Below are 16,363 nucleotides of genomic sequence, written 5' to 3'. Positions count from 1 at the left end.
CAGTAAAGCATGGTGAGTTAAGGCAGAAGGTTATGGGTAATGGAGTTCAGGAAGTAGAAGTCAGTAAGATGATAAAGTTCTCTGGTGGTGATTGGGAAGAACAGCCTGAACTGGATTTTACAGCAATACCTTGGGCTAAAGGGTTTATTTATTTATTTTTGCTGTCTTTGGGCTGCATTGCAAGGCCAAATGTGACCAGTGTGAATCTGTGTGTTATAGAATAGTGTCTGAATTCTTAGCAATAGACACCAGATGGCGTGCCTCATATTCACTTGATTTGGTAAGTCACAGAAACACAGTGCATGTACTTTCAGCATTTGAAGGATTGGTAAAAACTCTGGAGTGGATTTATAGACTGGAGTAGGCTCTGGAATGGACTCTCGCCTGAACTCTGGGGTGAAAGTGGGATCCTGGCTGAGCTCTGGAATGAGAGTAGAGATGAACCTGGACTGTGCTCAGTGGCTGGAGCCTCAAATGGACTCTGGTCAGCAGCTGGAGCCTGAACTGTATTACGATAGAGCAGATTGACAGAGTAAGAATGTAAATAGGAAATGTTGCTCCAATAAGCAGTTGTTAGTATTCCATGGCAACATGGAATATAATGGTCATCCAAACATATCCAAAACTATAATTATGCGAAGAATTATCCAAAAGAAGTTTCTCCTCGAAATAGACCGCGGAAGCCAGCTCCAATAATTATTTTGCATAATAGGCAAGTGGACGGCCATTTTGTGATATAGATGTTCCACAGGACGAAGGGGAATGTTCACAGTGCTGTCTACTGTTATGGTCCGGTCTTGTGTCATAATATGTTGACTCAGACACAGTGAAATACAGAAATGGGTGTTTATTGACAGCACTGAGCAAACAAGCAGGTGGCTTGCGAGGCCAAATGTAAACTGTGAATTTGTGTGTTACAGAATGGTGTCTGAATTCTTGGCAATAGACACCCAATGGCGTGCCTTATATTCCCCTATTTTGGAAAGTCACAGAAACAAAGTGCATGTACTTTTTAGCATTTGAAGGGAAAAATTGTAGTGAAGTAAAATAAAATTGTTAACCTAGTTTTGAGGAATGTACAGTGATAAATTTGAGCTTTTGAGTGCCAATGCCAAGTAATTTATGAGCTTTGTGAACAGGGGCAGATTAAGGCATATACTTAGTTAGTGGCCTACATGATTAGGGGGCCTCTGTTTCGCAATTTCATAATCCCTGTGAATTAATGTTGACTAAAAGAAAGAGCACAACACACATGAGGATTATGTGCTTGAATATAATGCCATATAAAAAGCCCTTCCTGATAGCAACTATGCTCATCTATTCAAATAAACATAAGCCTAAAACTGAAGTCCACACGAATGTACATTACTAGAAATAAATATTATCTTCATATATTTGCAGAATATTAGAAGTTAAATGGGAAGTCATGAAGGGGAATACTTGGATTGAAACTGGACAGGAAACATTGGAGAATGCTAGGCGATATCACTTTGAAGATACCAGGAGATAAACTGGGATGCACACAGGAACCAAAGTTCAGGTGAGAATTACAGACACGAGTCCATGTTGTTGTTCGAGGCCAGACAACTAGTGAACTAAGATGTGTGCTTATATATGGTTGGTGATGAGTGGAGTAAAAGAGTGAGTTTGCAAGTGCTGGAAGTTGCTTGTGGCGGGAGGAGCAAACAACGGGGTGGCATCAGGCCTCAGAGAGGTTTTTAAAAAAATAGAACAACCAAAAAATAACCAAAACAGGGGATAAAAGTGTCCAAAGGGGAAAAGTGTCCAAAATAAATAGGGAATCTGGTGTCCTCATCATGTTGCAAAGGTTCATGTAGGTAGGGCAGTGTTCAGGAAGGAAGGGTCCAGGTAAGGAGAAAAGTCTGGCGGCTACACGCGCTCCCCTCTTCGGTCCAGGACGCGAGGAGTGGCGGCTTCTTTCAGCGGCTACATCCTTCTCGCTGCCGCGCCGCTTGCAAGGACTTGACGGCCCAGCATCCTGATAAATACAAGGATTCAATAGCAAATACAGTATATGGTGTCTTTATTGAGAGAAGATCAGAAGCAGGAAGCATAAACTCTGGCATCAGCCGTTGGTAGCACAGGATTGCTGAAGACAACACAACCCATCTGGAGGTGAGGAGAGGAAGATGATGCAGGAAGCAGAGATCCGGAAGACGGAGATGTGATAAATCAAGCATGCTGGAAAGGTGAAGATCACAGGAGACTGGAGACGAACACACGAGTGGGAACATCCACAACGATCTGACAAAGACAAGCAACAACAGAGAGACTAAAATAGGGACGCTGATCTGTAGCAGCTGGTATGTTGATTGAATCAGCTGATGCGCATATGAGAGTCAGCTGGCGAGTGGATCAGCAGCCGCGAACAGTGACCATGCCCACCAGACAGTGTCAACATGAAACGAGAAAAGAGATCTATGAACAGTGACAGTCACATGCCAAATTTGCTTCATATGTAGTTCCATCACCTGAGAAGTGTTATTTACATTTACATTTAGTCATTTAGCAGAAGCTTTTATCCAAAGCGACTTACAAATGAGGACAACTAAAGCAAGCAAAATCAACAAAAGAGCAATGATACACAAGTACTAAAAAAGTCTCAGTTAGCTTAACACAGTACACATAGCAAGGGCTTTTAAATAATATAATGAATAAAAAGATAACAGATAGAAAAAGAATAGAGCAAGGTAGTGTTTGAGGTAAAGGTCTTCACAGTGCACCCGAGACCCGTAGACCCCGGACCCGACCCGGGACCCGTACGGGTTCGGGTCTATATTTTAAATCATCAGCCGGGTCCGGGTCGGGTCCGAATCTATTACCTCGGGTCCCTGGTCTGTTTAAAATTGTGTGTATTACCCGTGCGATCGGAGTCATTGGACTCGGAGAACACCCGGCCATGATCAAAGACTGCTTGTGTTTTTTGTAACTTGCAACTTGTAAAATTATCTCTCTCTCTCTCTCTGCTTTTAGAAGCAGAGCGCGCAGACTCAGAGTTAATACAAGTGCACGCACGGTATTAATGCTTGCAGACTTGACACACTCATATTTAATATATTTCAAATCAGCAACACAGTCTGAGGTGAACTGTCACATGAATGTTTTCTATGACGCTCAAATTGCGTTAAAGCATTTTAGGTTGATACAGCTAGCACGCATGTGCAGTCTCGAGCGCATTTCATGTTTCTATGGCAACCAGTGAGGGACACTTCGACAGCCAAACCGCGTTTTACATTTTCTCCCATTTTTATAATATTATAAATGAAACATTTAATCTTAAAGTTTTAGTGGTTCAGATTCAGACTCGATGCAGAGCAGAGAGCACCAAGATCAGATGATAGCAAATAAATAACGTCAGCGGCCATGGCATTGCATGAGCGATCGTTATTATAGTTCAAAAGGGCAGACAGTTGAGGTTATTATGCGAGTTAACTCGAGTCAGAATGTACATGTGCACAGTAGCATTTGTCATCCGTCACCGTGACATCAAGTGGACTTTTGCAGCTGAAATAATGAGTGGATTTAGCTTGGACTTGGAATAACGAGAGGAATAACATGAATAACTTTCTTGTTGGAGGATTGTAATGCATCACAGGCAGTCAGGTACAAGGAAGAGAGACTACGGCTCTTTAAATTAGGTAAGACAAAAAGCAGTATTTTTCGCAACAGGTTTATTGACTTGTAATAGCAATTTAAGGTGGAATATGTGAACGTCGGGTCCAGTCGGGTCTGTGTCTTCCCGGCGGGTTCGGGTCCAGATTTCAAATAATATACGGGTCTGTGTCTGGTCCGGGTAGGCATTTCTCGGATCTACACGGGTTCGGGTCCAGCTTTTGAAATATTAGACAGGTCCGGGTCGGTTCGGTGTAGTACATTACGGGTCTCTTTCGGGTTCGGGCACGATTTTTTGGACCCGTGAAGACCTCTAGTTTTATGTGACTAAACACACTGTATTAGAATTAGAATAGTATTGTGAGTCTGGCCATGTTCACCCAGCAGCAGAATACAGTTGTCAGTCCTGCAACTGAATCATTAATAAAGATGCATTCACACACATTTCAGTTATTTATGGGTGAGACAACCACAATTTATATCCAAACTCACAAATGTAAATTTTCAGGACTCATAACTGTATTTTTGATGAAGCTCTGCTGTTTGAATGGAACCGTACTAAACAACTATGTCTGTGCTACTCATATGTGACTAACATATTCCAGTTTTCATTTAGGTAACTTACAGAGATGCAGATATGAGCTGTAAATTTTACCTTAAATGAAATATGACTGTTAAAAAAAAAAGAAAGAAAAAAAATTCCAATTAAAAGTGTGACAATTTGCTCAAGTGGTGATGATGGTGCCAAAACGGGACAGAAGCAGCACTGCCTGTAGTTAGAGCACTGTTAGTTGATTTAGAATTTTGTAAGTAAAAAGCAAAACGTAAACACATAGATGTCTTTAAAATGCTTTATTGATGCAATAACACAGAAAACTAATACAACATTCTTTTTTAAATATCAGTAATGGGAAAATAAGTAAGCAAAGGTTACAGATGTATTTTTTTCTAGCAGATGAAAGTAAAGTTTATGGCTACTTCTCAGGCATAAAGGATGAATTCAAGATGCAGGTCACAACATCATCAGCTTTCCATAAGTGCTCTTGAAATTGAACTTATCTGAGTTATTGAGAGCTAATTCAAGCCTCGGCAGGTCTTTAACCAGAACACCATTTCTTGAGCTGAAAATATCAGCCAGATGTGCAGCCATTGGAGAAGGTTTGTGAGCATTACACTGTGGGCCCTGCAGACTGGGTGCACATTTCACTTCATAGGTAAAAAAAAAGGTGCCATATGTAAAAACACAAGCATCAGTCACAACTCCTCTTCTAAGATCAAAAGAGCATGAACCAAGGAGATCGCTGTTCCAGTAGTTGTCTGCATCATATACTTCAAAAGTTAGTTTATTGGCCATTCTTATCTTAATAGGTCCATACTCAAATGTTTCTGACCAACGTGGATTATCATTATCATTAATGGTCTCAGTGCGCTTGGTTTGTTGGTCATATGTAACACTTACAGTGCCATCTGTTTCTGTAAATTTATCTCCATACAGACCTTTGGCACTGAGATTGTAGACTTTCAGGGTGGCAAGTCCTTTTGCAGGTGGACAACAGTTAGACGTTATAATTTGACTACTTTCACAAACACAAGCACATCGGTCTCTTGCACTGCACTTCCTGCCAATCTTGCAAGGCTCAGAGCAAACCTTCATGAGGGCATTTTGAACTATGTATTCTTCCACAGCTTTCTTCAGTCCTTTCCTTGCAGGATGTTTGTTACTCAGTAAGAAATGAAGGGGTTTAAGAGAGTAATGCACAATGTCAGGGACACTCTTCAAAGACTCAAGCCATTTTTTAAGGGAATCTGGATGTGATGAACCAGAAAAAAGCAAATCTTCTCCATTGATGTTTCCTCCAATAATATCTGTCTGACGCTCACTGAACATGGAGCTGAACTTTTCATTTGTGCCCATCTTCTTCTTCTTTTCCTTACAAAAATGTGATTCTACCTTCACAGTTACTACACTGTAGGACCCAGAGGCTTCCACATCCAAACAATCTTTTATCGCAGTGTCTGTAAGTCCACTCACTGCAGCCTGACAGGATTTGATGGCGGTTATGGCTTTCATTTGCCCTCCTAACTTAACACTTGTGGTATAGTGAGTGCCATATGTGGTGATCAGGTTGCGGTAGGCGTCTGGATCGTAGGATGCGGGGAGTGATTTGATTGCTTCAAGAAACTCTTCGTGAAGAGGAGGCTTTGCAGCTACACGATATCTTTAAAGAAACAGTAAACACATTTCAATTTAGTGTAATAAAATAAATAGTTTGCTAAAAATTCATAGTTTTATTTCTTTGCATAGTAATTATCTTTTTAACACCATGAGTGAAGGAATAAAAAAAGTCCCAAACGCTCTCACCTGTAAAAATTGCACCCAACTTCATGTTTGGTGAAACTGTATTTGTCTTCTTTTGATTTTGTCATTGCAAATTTTGCTTCCCTGGAATGAGTGCTTCCAACTGCAGCTCCAACAGCCTTGACGTCTATACCAACTTTCCAGCTGACTGAGAGTGCTGACGATGAATCATTGACCAGTGCTTCACTTGATTCAAAGATCTGACTGGAGACTTTCATTGAACACTTTGGCAAGGTCCTCCAGTGTACAACTGCTGCTGGTAGCTTCTGTTTAATTCCATTCATGTACCTGTTTTTGCGTAATTTACAAGTGCCATTCCCCAAATCCCATATTTCTGTGTTGATCACATAAGAACCTTTTCGCTCCATGGTCACAACATCAAATCCTTCTCCAGCAAGATTGTATCCGGGAACAAAGGGAGCGTCCTTACACTCTTTTGATGCACCTAAGTCATCCTCTCCAGAAATGGTCATAAGAAGCAATGCCCACAAAATTAGGTAAATCTGGAACTGCCCCATGATCTGTAGTGAGATAAAAAAGGTCAATATTTCTGTCAGTTCATTATTGGTGTAAAATTTAACATCATTCAGAAACTTCAGTTTTCTATAATTGAAACAATAATGTCTTTACAAATTACATAATTGTTATTTTAAACATTTAACAAATATTTTTAAAGCAAAAAATAGTATAAATATGTATAAATATGTAATAGTAGTAAATATGTTGTTTCTCTAACCTGTCTTTTTGTATGATGACTGTGGTGGTGGGTGTCAAAGGTTTGAAGTGCAAATTATATGCCATCACGTGACTATGATAAATCTTTTGGTGTTTAACACATTGAGTGGGCCAAAGATGAGCAATTCTATAAATAATGTTCTGTGAACAGCAAAGCATATGTCTTGAATGTTTCAATAAGCTCTCCAAAAGCATGGCACGGTTACAAAGCAGCAGAAAAGTTATAATAAGGAGTTGAAGACTCTAACATTTATAAAAAGATACTTTGGTTTCGGTTTGAAAGGTACACGTGAATGGGGGTAGATACAAAGTATGTGTATTTAATATTCCTTGACATAAGCAATAAATGAGTGATTAACATTTTCATCTTTGAAAGTACCAGGTATGACACTGGCTGTTGAAAACAGTAAATTAAACTACTGGCAGTAACCAAGAGTCTTGTACCTTGTCCACAATATTTCTTTCTTGGACAAAATTCTGCTGACCACCAGTCCACCAGTGAAAACTGGTGTCCTGAAGGTTTGACAGTACTGCACAAGCAGCTGGGTATCTGTGACGAGTGTGGCGGGGCCGAGGGATGTGGGAACACGAGCAAGGTCGGTGGAGTGATTGGGAAATCAGCGACACCTGCGACCCACCACCGGTCTCGAGTCCCACAGAGGAGATGGAAGGATATAAAACTGGAGCGACGACAGTGAAGGACGAGAGAGGACCAGGCCTCGGCTTTATTTTATGTTTTGCTTTTATTTTGTGCGCATCAGTCGTCCGTGAGGGGCTGATGCGCTGTTTTGTGTTTATTTTATTATTAAAGTTTCATTTGATTGTCTGCCGGTTCCCGCCTCCTTCTTCCCGATGATTACAAAGGTTTTAATTATCACAGTATCATACTAGTACAATCCTGAAAAGGTTGCCGCAGGCAGGGATGAAACTTCAAACACTGTCCAGTTTGTTACTTCAGTATAAAGAGCAGCATTCCTGACATTGCTTGATTTCTCCAGTGATGAGGAAGTTACCTGGAGCCATGGGGTTGTTATTTTCAGCCTCAGCTTGCTTACTGACTGCCTGATATATATATATATATATATACTAAAAGATATTCTATTTAAAAATTGAGAGATTGATTTCAGAAACAGCAGGACATGCTTGAACAGTTTCAGTATTAATTCTGTCACAAAGAAAATAATATATTTAAACACAAAAGCACACACACACACACACACACACACACACAAACACACACACACACACACACACACACACACATGTATATATATAATGGCAAGAGCATCTTGAAATGCTGGGTTCCAATAAACTGGTGTTTTCTTAATTTAAAAATATAGTGATTGATTTCAGAAACAGCAGGGCATGCTTGAACAGTTTCAGTATTAATTCTGTCACAAAGAAAATAATATATATAAACACACAAGCACACACTCACACACACACACACACACACACACACACACACACTTCAAACAAATTGTCAAGAGCATCTTGAAATGCTGGGTTCCAATAAACTGGTGCTTTCTTAATTTAAAAATAGAGTGATTGATTTCAGAAACAGCAGGGCATGCTTGAACAGTTTCAGTATTAATTCTGTCACAAATAATATTATATATATATAAAACACACACACACACACACACACACTTTAGTTATGTTTTATTTAAGAATAAAACTATACAACTAAACAATACAATTTACAGCATAGGTTTTTTATGTATGTCAATGGGGGATTGTTACACAGGACTAAAGAAGGCTCAAGACTGGATACAAAAATAAGAATTAAATTTATTAAACCAAAGGCAAACAGGCACAGCAGTGTGTGACAGACAAAAAAAACGAATAGTGAATTACAGCAATTTAAATACAGAGCAAGTGAGGAAACTAATGATTAATACCTGTGACAATCAAAAGAATAACCATGACGACTAAACAGTGGCTGGAAAACTTATGAAAACAAAAAACTAAACTAAAAGAACATAATGGTTACACGGATAGGTTTCAGTACACTGAATAAACTGCTTTTGTGGAAAATAAAATCATTCAATTTAATTAATTGGCAGCATAATGGCTAATCTTCAACATGTTTGCCATCAAACTTTTATTTTGGTTTACAAAATAATTTACAAAAAAAATTTTTTTTTTTAATGAAAGATAGGATTTAGTTTATGGTACTTCTCATTTATTTCAAAGGTATCCACAGACGGCACAATTCTGACAGAAACTTATGACGTCAAGGCTGTGATGTTATATGTTATAAAGGCACACTTGATCCAAGTTGACCAGACAACAAGATGGCGGTGCGTCCACATGCATCGGCTCCTCACTCTCCCGTCAGAATGGTGTTTTTGTGTTTTTTGTCTTGTGAGTCGCAGTGTTTTTGAACATCTTCATCGCGTCTACCTGTCTTTAAAGTCATGAGGTTTTGCTCGATGTCGGCAGAACCACTTTTTTAGAGTTAAAATCCGCGCACGCCAAAAAAGCTGAGGGATCTCGTTCTGCTACGGAGGCCTTCACTATCACCGACCCCCCACTGCTGCATCTCGCCCACTGTAGAGGCGCCACAAGCAGCATGAGAGGAAGAAGAAGAAAGGTAAGCGCGGAGGTATTTGGGCTAGGCTAATGGCTAACCCACACAACCCAGCTATACCCACCATCGTACAGGCTAACGTACTCTCTTTGGACAATAAACTGAACTACATCCGATTACTATGTTCAATTCAAAGGACTGTAAGAGACTGTTGTGTTTTTTTGTTCACGGAAACATGGCTCAGCAACAGCGTTCCAGAATGTGCCATTCAGCTCGATCAGCTGACATGCGATCTCGAAGACCGGAGGGGGAGAAGTCATCACCCGGGGCCTGGCTCGCGTCCTCCGCTTTGGATCAGTGATGCGCGGGTCAATATATAAACAACCTGCACCCGACCGATGTTTTCAACTAACCCGCCCGCAACTCGGACCGCAAAAAAAGAAAAAGATAATATTTTACCCGACTCCGCTTCCTGGCCCGCATTTTTTTAAAGTAGTAAATGCGTCGCCCCTTTATATTAATTTAATTACTTAAATAGGCTATAGCCTTCAGCGTTATGACCGCACACATAAGGCTTGCCACAAAGAACCGGTAAAGTAATGATTATGCATGTGTCTAAATTACCAAGGAGACATTTAGTTGTTTAGTAATAAGCTGGTTTTTTCTGTGTCGCAGCTAAGATGAAGTTGACGATGCGGACTCGGAATGGACGCCAGAGAGAAATGCACATTTCATATGGATTACATAATCACAGAGTAGCCTATTTATTTTGGTTTGAATATAGAAAGAATATAGCTTTCTGTAATATATTGTCTATATTTTAAACCCACCAACTAAAAGATTAAGACACTACCTCACCCAAAATATCTACCTTACCCTAAAGTTTCTACAGCTTTTTCCTAAGCTATTTCAGAATCTGGAAAAATGACTGGGGCTAACTTGTTACTGCAGTCGAGCGATATGAATGTATATAATGTACGGCATGATACATGCTCATCACTTCTGCTGCCGAAACTTTGTCAGCCTGTGGGTCATTTGGTTTATTGAAAAACGACTGCACTGATTTGAATGTTTCTTGATGATGTGCTTTTTTTCTGTGGTACTCACATGCACCATGTTGCTTCACGTCGTATTCTCAACCATGTCCCACAGAAAAACTGCTTTTGCATAAAATGCAAATCTGTTTTGCCATCTACAGGTCTTAACCAAGAGTATGTTGTGGTCCATTCGCTATTAAAAGTGCATCTTCTCGTTTCGTGGCCATGGCTGCTTAACCTGACCGAACAGCGCGCACACTCTCCAATTTGAGATTGTTGACAGTTGTTGAGGAGGCATTCTTGCACCAGTCAACGGTTTGATTGACGTACTACTTAGCCTATCGACTAACGCTTTTATTGCACTCCTCCGAACTATTGGACATGAGTTAACAGTACGCCTATGGACGTATCAGTGTATTTATAAGGCAGGGTCGAATGAAAAAGTGGGACAGATGCTCAGTTTGCGTGAGGCGGACACAGGGTAAAATTGCTGTACAGTACAACGTAAAGCGGGACAGGTGGTCACTCTATTCGCGCCTATTATTCAGCCAATAAAGTGTAGGCCTATGTATTTCAAAATTGTGTCTAGTACTATATAAATTACAAAGGTTTAATTGGCATCTTTATTTCAAACGACCTGACCGACTGCGACCCGAATATCATAAAAAATATTTTTGGATGACTCGGATGACCGCAGGCACCCGCTCATTTCGGATCAACTTCCCCACTAAACTACGCGCATCACTGCTGTGGATGCACCCAAGGTCAGTGGTGTCCTGGGTGCACCGGGCCTGTGCAGAGAAACACACGGAGTAGAGGTGGTGGGACTGTTAGCAGCGCACTGTATATTTACCCTGGAGTTAGGAGCATCAGCCTGGGAGGTTTCCAGTGCTGCTCTCCACTCTCTCAGCTGTAACAGTAACAGTGATTAAAGCAATGGTAATGTGTTAATAGAGTATTAGCAATGCAAGCAGGTTTAGTGGCTACCACGATGGCGATGCTAATGGGCTGTACACTAATACACATGGCAGCCCCGCAATAGCTTAGTGGGGAAGTTGTGACCTTAGTGGGGAAGTCATGGCCTTGTGGTTAGAAGGGACATCGTTAGGCCTATTTTAGGCGGCCTGAAGCCGACCCAAAATGATCCTAAGCCCCCCTTAATGATAATAAGATCAACAGTCAATAACAATTAGATTTATCAATAACCGTATCCTCATTCATATTTAGACACAACAAATGATATATATTCAGCTACAAAAAAATGTCAGAAAAGTCGGAAGTTGGACAGAAGTTCAAAGAGTGGTTGTGCTATCAAGATTATACATCGCACAGTCTCGTTGCATTGGTGTGAAATGGTAGCTTTCAGGAGATAGGTATAAACGGAGGTCGAAGCCAGCTCCAAATGGGTGGGACTTCAGCTCCAAGTGGGCTGTACAAACCTCCAGAGTCTTTTGATTGGCTTATTTAATGTCATGGGGTTAATGCACGCTGCGAAAAAAAAGACGACGTCAATTTCCCTAGGCTTTTCAGCATCAAGAAAGATGAGTTTGAAGGAGTAAGTTTGTTAAACAGTTTTTAGACTTGTACAACACATTACAAGTTGTGAAAAAAGTACAGTACCTTGGCGGTTGATGTTTTAGTCTTGACATAGTTAAATCATGATTACAAGCTCATTGCATTCAAGTTTGAAAATGGGAGGACATTCATGTGCAATTTTTACCTTCAAAACTCATATTTACGATTATTCCGAGAGCACGTGAAGACAGCATTAGCAGCACAGATAAATTACATCTTTATTAATTGTGTCTTTCCCCCTTGTGCTAAATATTTCTGCAATACATATCTAGGATCTACGCTGCAGATTATGGACACTGAAGACCATAAGCAGGTATTGTGACTAACGTTACGTAAAATATGTATGTATTATAACTGCACTTATATTTTAACGATAATTTCGAACTTTTAATATAATTGGTACCATGTTCCATAAGAATGAGTCTTAGTTAAAACTCTTAACTGATATGCTTGACTGTAACAAAGCTGGTCATTGTTTCAAAACCTGCTGTTATATTTTTAAAATGTTATCTATTTTTACGTGTAACGTTAATCCAAATAATGTAATGGAATTGAAACATTTGGTTTAATTACCAAATTCATTTTTCAATTTAATAATCATAACAGTGGATATATGAGGATAACTGCAGTGTCCACTACCATGCATTACATATCAACAGTATAAGGTGTAGAATTAATTTTGTCATTGTAGGAAACACCAACTAACAAAAACATTATGTGTAAACTTTGTGTTACAGAAAGTTCAAGTCTGGGTGGCCAGAAGTTAAATTTCAATGACCTGGTTACCGCCTCTCTCTGCAAACCCAAAGGATCACTTTCCTGTAAGCTTTTTTTTGTTTTTTATGCATCAAGATTTTTGACTAATGTGTGTGTGTGGGTGGGTCTTTGTGTGGATAAATTATGTTCATACTTTAAGGTGGATATTTGCAACAGCGCTTGTCCCTAAAATTGCTCCAGGAGTTCCCTTTCGAGAGTACTCTCGTACTGCGTAAGCTAGCTTACGCTATGGGAAAAGGTCCCCTTTTCTCGAGAATATGAAGCCAAAAATTATCCTTAATTTTTAAATAATGTAAAACGCAGTGCTGCAGCACAGCAGACCCAAGCGAAGTGGCTCGCGCGCTTATTGGCTGTGCTGCGGCAACTGCAGCAACCTATGGTGAGGCGGCGGAGAGGAACGAACCAATGGGGGCGCTTCGCGTCCATTGGACGTCAGAGCGCGCCAAAATAGGCGTGGCTGGAACTATATAAGCCACCGCTTCACCATAGGGATCAGATTTCATCTCCTTCAGCGATCTCACCTGCACTTCGCTGTCTTCTCTGGAGAAGCCTCTACACGCCGTCGAAAAGCCTCTCAGCGGGATAGCACTGCAACGCAGATCTGAGGACGCCGGCTCGTGCTTCATCTCGACGCCGCCTTCAGCACTCGCTTCCTGCTGCGCCATCCGGCGTGACTATATCCTTTACAAAGCTAGTGTTTGCCGCTGAATCACACTTTTTTCCTCCAGAATTCGAGGCGTTGTTTCAAATGCCTCGGGCCTGCGCTTCCTGCCGAGGCCCTCTGCCCAGCGAGGACCGCCACATCATCTGTGTCTCCTGCCTGGGCCGCGAGCATGCTGAGAGCGCACTCTCCAAGGGCGGCTGCCCTGAGTGCGACGACATGGCTATAATGACCCTGCGGGCTCGATTAGCTCGAACCAGCCACGATGCTCCACCCGCTCTGCCTCTTCTCTCTCAAGTGCCGCGTAAGAAACGCCGCGATCAGAGAATGCCTGAGCATACTGCTACACGCGAGCTCACGCCGGAACACTCCCCGCGTGCCTCGCCCGCTCTCTCTCCTTCGCCTGTCCTCTTCGTGGGCGAGCAGCGCCAGTCCCTGCTCACCAGCGCCCCCTTCTCCTTTGGAGCGCCTGAGGCGGAAGAGGACAGACACGACAGCCTTTCTCTCGCCGTGTCCAGTAGTGAGGAATGGTCGGGCTCCATTGCGGACCCCCCCCCCCCTCTACAGCACCCAGCTGCACCGGACAACGCGCTGATATCGACGCGGAGCTTACTCGCGTGCTTACAAGGGCTGTCAGCGACCTTCAGCTCGACTGGTCTCCTCCAGACGAGCCCGCTAAAAGCAGGCTGGATGAATGGTTCCTGCAGGGGCGCCCTTCGGCCCCTCCGCAAAGAAACGCCCCCTTCTTCCCGGAAGTTCACAATGAACTCACGAAGTCGTGGAAAGCCCCATTCTCCGCACGCTTGAAGACTTCTGTCTCGTCAGCGCTCTCCTCTGTCGACGGCGCCCGAGACCACGGTTACGAGAGCCTCCCCCCTCTCGAGGAGGCTATTGCTGCACACCTCTGCCCGCCCTCAGCCGCAGGATGGCGGTCGAAGCCTGTGCATCCATCCAAGCCGTGCCGCACCACCTCAGCTCTCGCTGGCCGAGCTTACACCTCCGCTGGTCAAGCTGCTTCGGCTCTACACACCATGGCTGTGCTGCAGGTTTTTCAGGCCAGACTTCTCCGTAACCTGGACGAGTCTGCCCCAGATACCTATGACTTTAAAGATCTCCGCAGCGCTACTGATCTAGCCCTGCGTGCGACAAAGACCACAGCACAAGCGATCGGCCGAAGCATGGCAAGCCTCGCTGTTTTAGAGCGACACCTCTGGCTCACGCTCACGGAGATGAAAGACGCCGACAAATCCGCCTTTCTTGACTCTCCTATCTCGCCTTCCGGCCTCTTTGGCCAGTCGGTTAAGGGTTTCGCTGAACGCTTCACTGAGGCTCAGAAAACGTCACAGGCAATGAGACACTTCCTGCCGAAACGCTCTAGCTCTGCTGCGGGACGCCGTAGAAATGCGCCGCCCCCTCAGACCTCGAAGCCATCGCAGCCAGACTTACAGTCTCGCCCAGCGACCAAAACCCAGCACCGCTCTTGCTCTACGAGCCGCAAACCGCCAGAGAGACGGGGACCTCGGCCCAGGATTGTGCTGAACCCCGAGCCTCCGAAGCCCTCCTGACCTTCGGGCTGAAAAGACCGTGGTTAAGTCCCGCTGCGGCCGGACCACCACACAAGAAACCTCACATGCTTCCTCCAATCCCCTCACTAAAGGCGGTTGGAGATGTCTATACTGCAGTAAACAAGCCTGTTACAATGCACGCACGCCTGCACACAAACGCCGTTTTCACGGCGACCTCAATAAAGCACAAAAAGAGCTTTTTCTATGTAGGCAGTGTGCCCACTACACAGTACGCACCCCTACATGTATACACACTCCCCCAAGTGTCACAAAGACACACTCGGGTCTCCTTTCATGCCCACCTTCCCGCTCGCGCCGGAGGTGCTCTAAATGTAGCGCGCGTGCCCACTTCTCAGTGCGCAACCCTACAAATAAGCGCTGTCACCACAGTGTCACAAGCACAGCATACTCGAGCTACTGGTCCCCTCATAACAGGCGGCCAGTGCCCGAAGCACATTCAACCCATAGACGCACGAGCCGCTGCATGGCAGGCCATCCCCGGCATATCAAATTGGGTTTTGAATATAATAAAACGAGGTTACTCGCTCCAGTTCGCTCGCAGACCGCCGCGCTTTCGCGCCGTGGTCGAAACGAAAGTGAAAAGCGAAATGACACACGTCCTTCGCGCCGAACTGATAAACCTTCTTGCAAAAGGGGCGATAGAAACTGTTCCCCCTGCGCAGCGCGAGTCAGGCTTTTACAGCCGCTACTTCCTCGTACCAAAAAAGGATGGCGGTCTCAGACCCATCCTAGATCTCAGACGTTTGAACAAAGCGCTTATGACGCGATCGTTCAAAATGTTAACTACCAAACAAATACTCGCGCAAATTCGCCCGAGGGATTGGTTTTTCTCAGTGGATCTGAAAGACGCTTACTTTCACATTCAAATAGCACCCCATCACAGGCCATTCTTGAGATTCGCCTTCGAGGGGCAGACTTATCAGTACATGGTTCTTCCATTCGGCCTCTCCGTAGCGCCCCGTACGTTTACACGGTGCATGGATGCCGCTCTCGCACACCTGAGAAAGCGGGGAGTGCGAGTATTGAACTACCTCGACGACTGGCTAGTTTTAGCCCATTCCGAGGAGCTACTGACGACACACAGATCCTGGATCCTCAGCCATTTAGAATGCCTGGGTCTCACGATCAACACTGTCAAGAGCGCTCTGTCTCCCAGCCAGAGGATTTCCTTTTTGGGGATAGACATAGACTCTGTGACATGTACAGCGCGTCTGACGTCACAGCGCGCTCTCACTATTCAGCATCTAGCCGTGTCGTTCAAAGCCGGGTCTCTTTACCCGCTCAAACGATTTCAGGAAATGCTAGGTCTGATGGCATCAGCCTCTGCGGTTCTCAAACTGGGCCTGCTGCGCATGCGCCCACTACAGCGCTGGCTGAGAGACCGTGTTCCAGCGCGCGCCTGGATTTCCGGCCGCGCGCGCATCAGGGTGACCCACGGCTGCATCACAGCTCTGGCCCCTTGGAAAA

General features: G+C 43.6%; 2 protein-coding genes across 2 annotated transcripts in view; both read right to left on the bottom strand.

Moving 5' to 3' along the window:
• Positions 1–4,520: 4,520 nt before the first annotated feature.
• LOC132104466 (perforin-1-like) lies at positions 4,521–6,549 on the bottom strand. The gene is made up of 2 exons (XM_059509951.1): positions 5,996–6,549; positions 4,521–5,852 (listed from the first exon to the last, which is right to left on the bottom strand). Exons 1-2 carry the CDS (start codon positions 6,508–6,510, stop codon positions 4,646–4,648), a joined length of 1,722 nt encoding a protein of 573 aa, XP_059365934.1. The 5' UTR covers positions 6,511–6,549; the 3' UTR covers positions 4,521–4,645.
• The window catches only part of LOC132104467 (perforin-1-like), a 103,617-nt gene continuing 91,774 nt past the window's right edge, over positions 4,521–16,363 (bottom strand). The window contains exon 3 of the transcript XR_009423539.1: positions 4,521–4,566. The gene's annotated coding sequence lies outside the window, so the exon portion shown is untranslated. The remainder of the gene's footprint in view (positions 4,567–16,363) is intronic.

The sequence above is a fragment of the Carassius carassius genome, chromosome 25, assembly GCF_963082965.1.
Source record: "Carassius carassius chromosome 25, fCarCar2.1, whole genome shotgun sequence".
NCBI classification, from domain to species: domain Eukaryota; kingdom Metazoa; phylum Chordata; class Actinopteri; order Cypriniformes; family Cyprinidae; genus Carassius; species Carassius carassius.
Note: the sequence above shows the minus strand (reverse complement) of the source record. Positions and strands in the feature narration are given on the sequence as shown.

Bases quoted from the DNA above. Each gene is read 5' to 3' on its own strand.
- LOC132104466 (XM_059509951.1), bottom strand. From the start codon at position 6,510: ATGGGGCAGTTCCAGATTTACCTAATTTTGTGGGCATTGCTTCTTATG. The intron at 5,853-5,995 runs GTGAGAGCGTTT...GTTTCTTTAAAG, and splicing joins GTTGGGTGCAATTTTTACAG to ATATCGTGTAGCTGCAAAGC.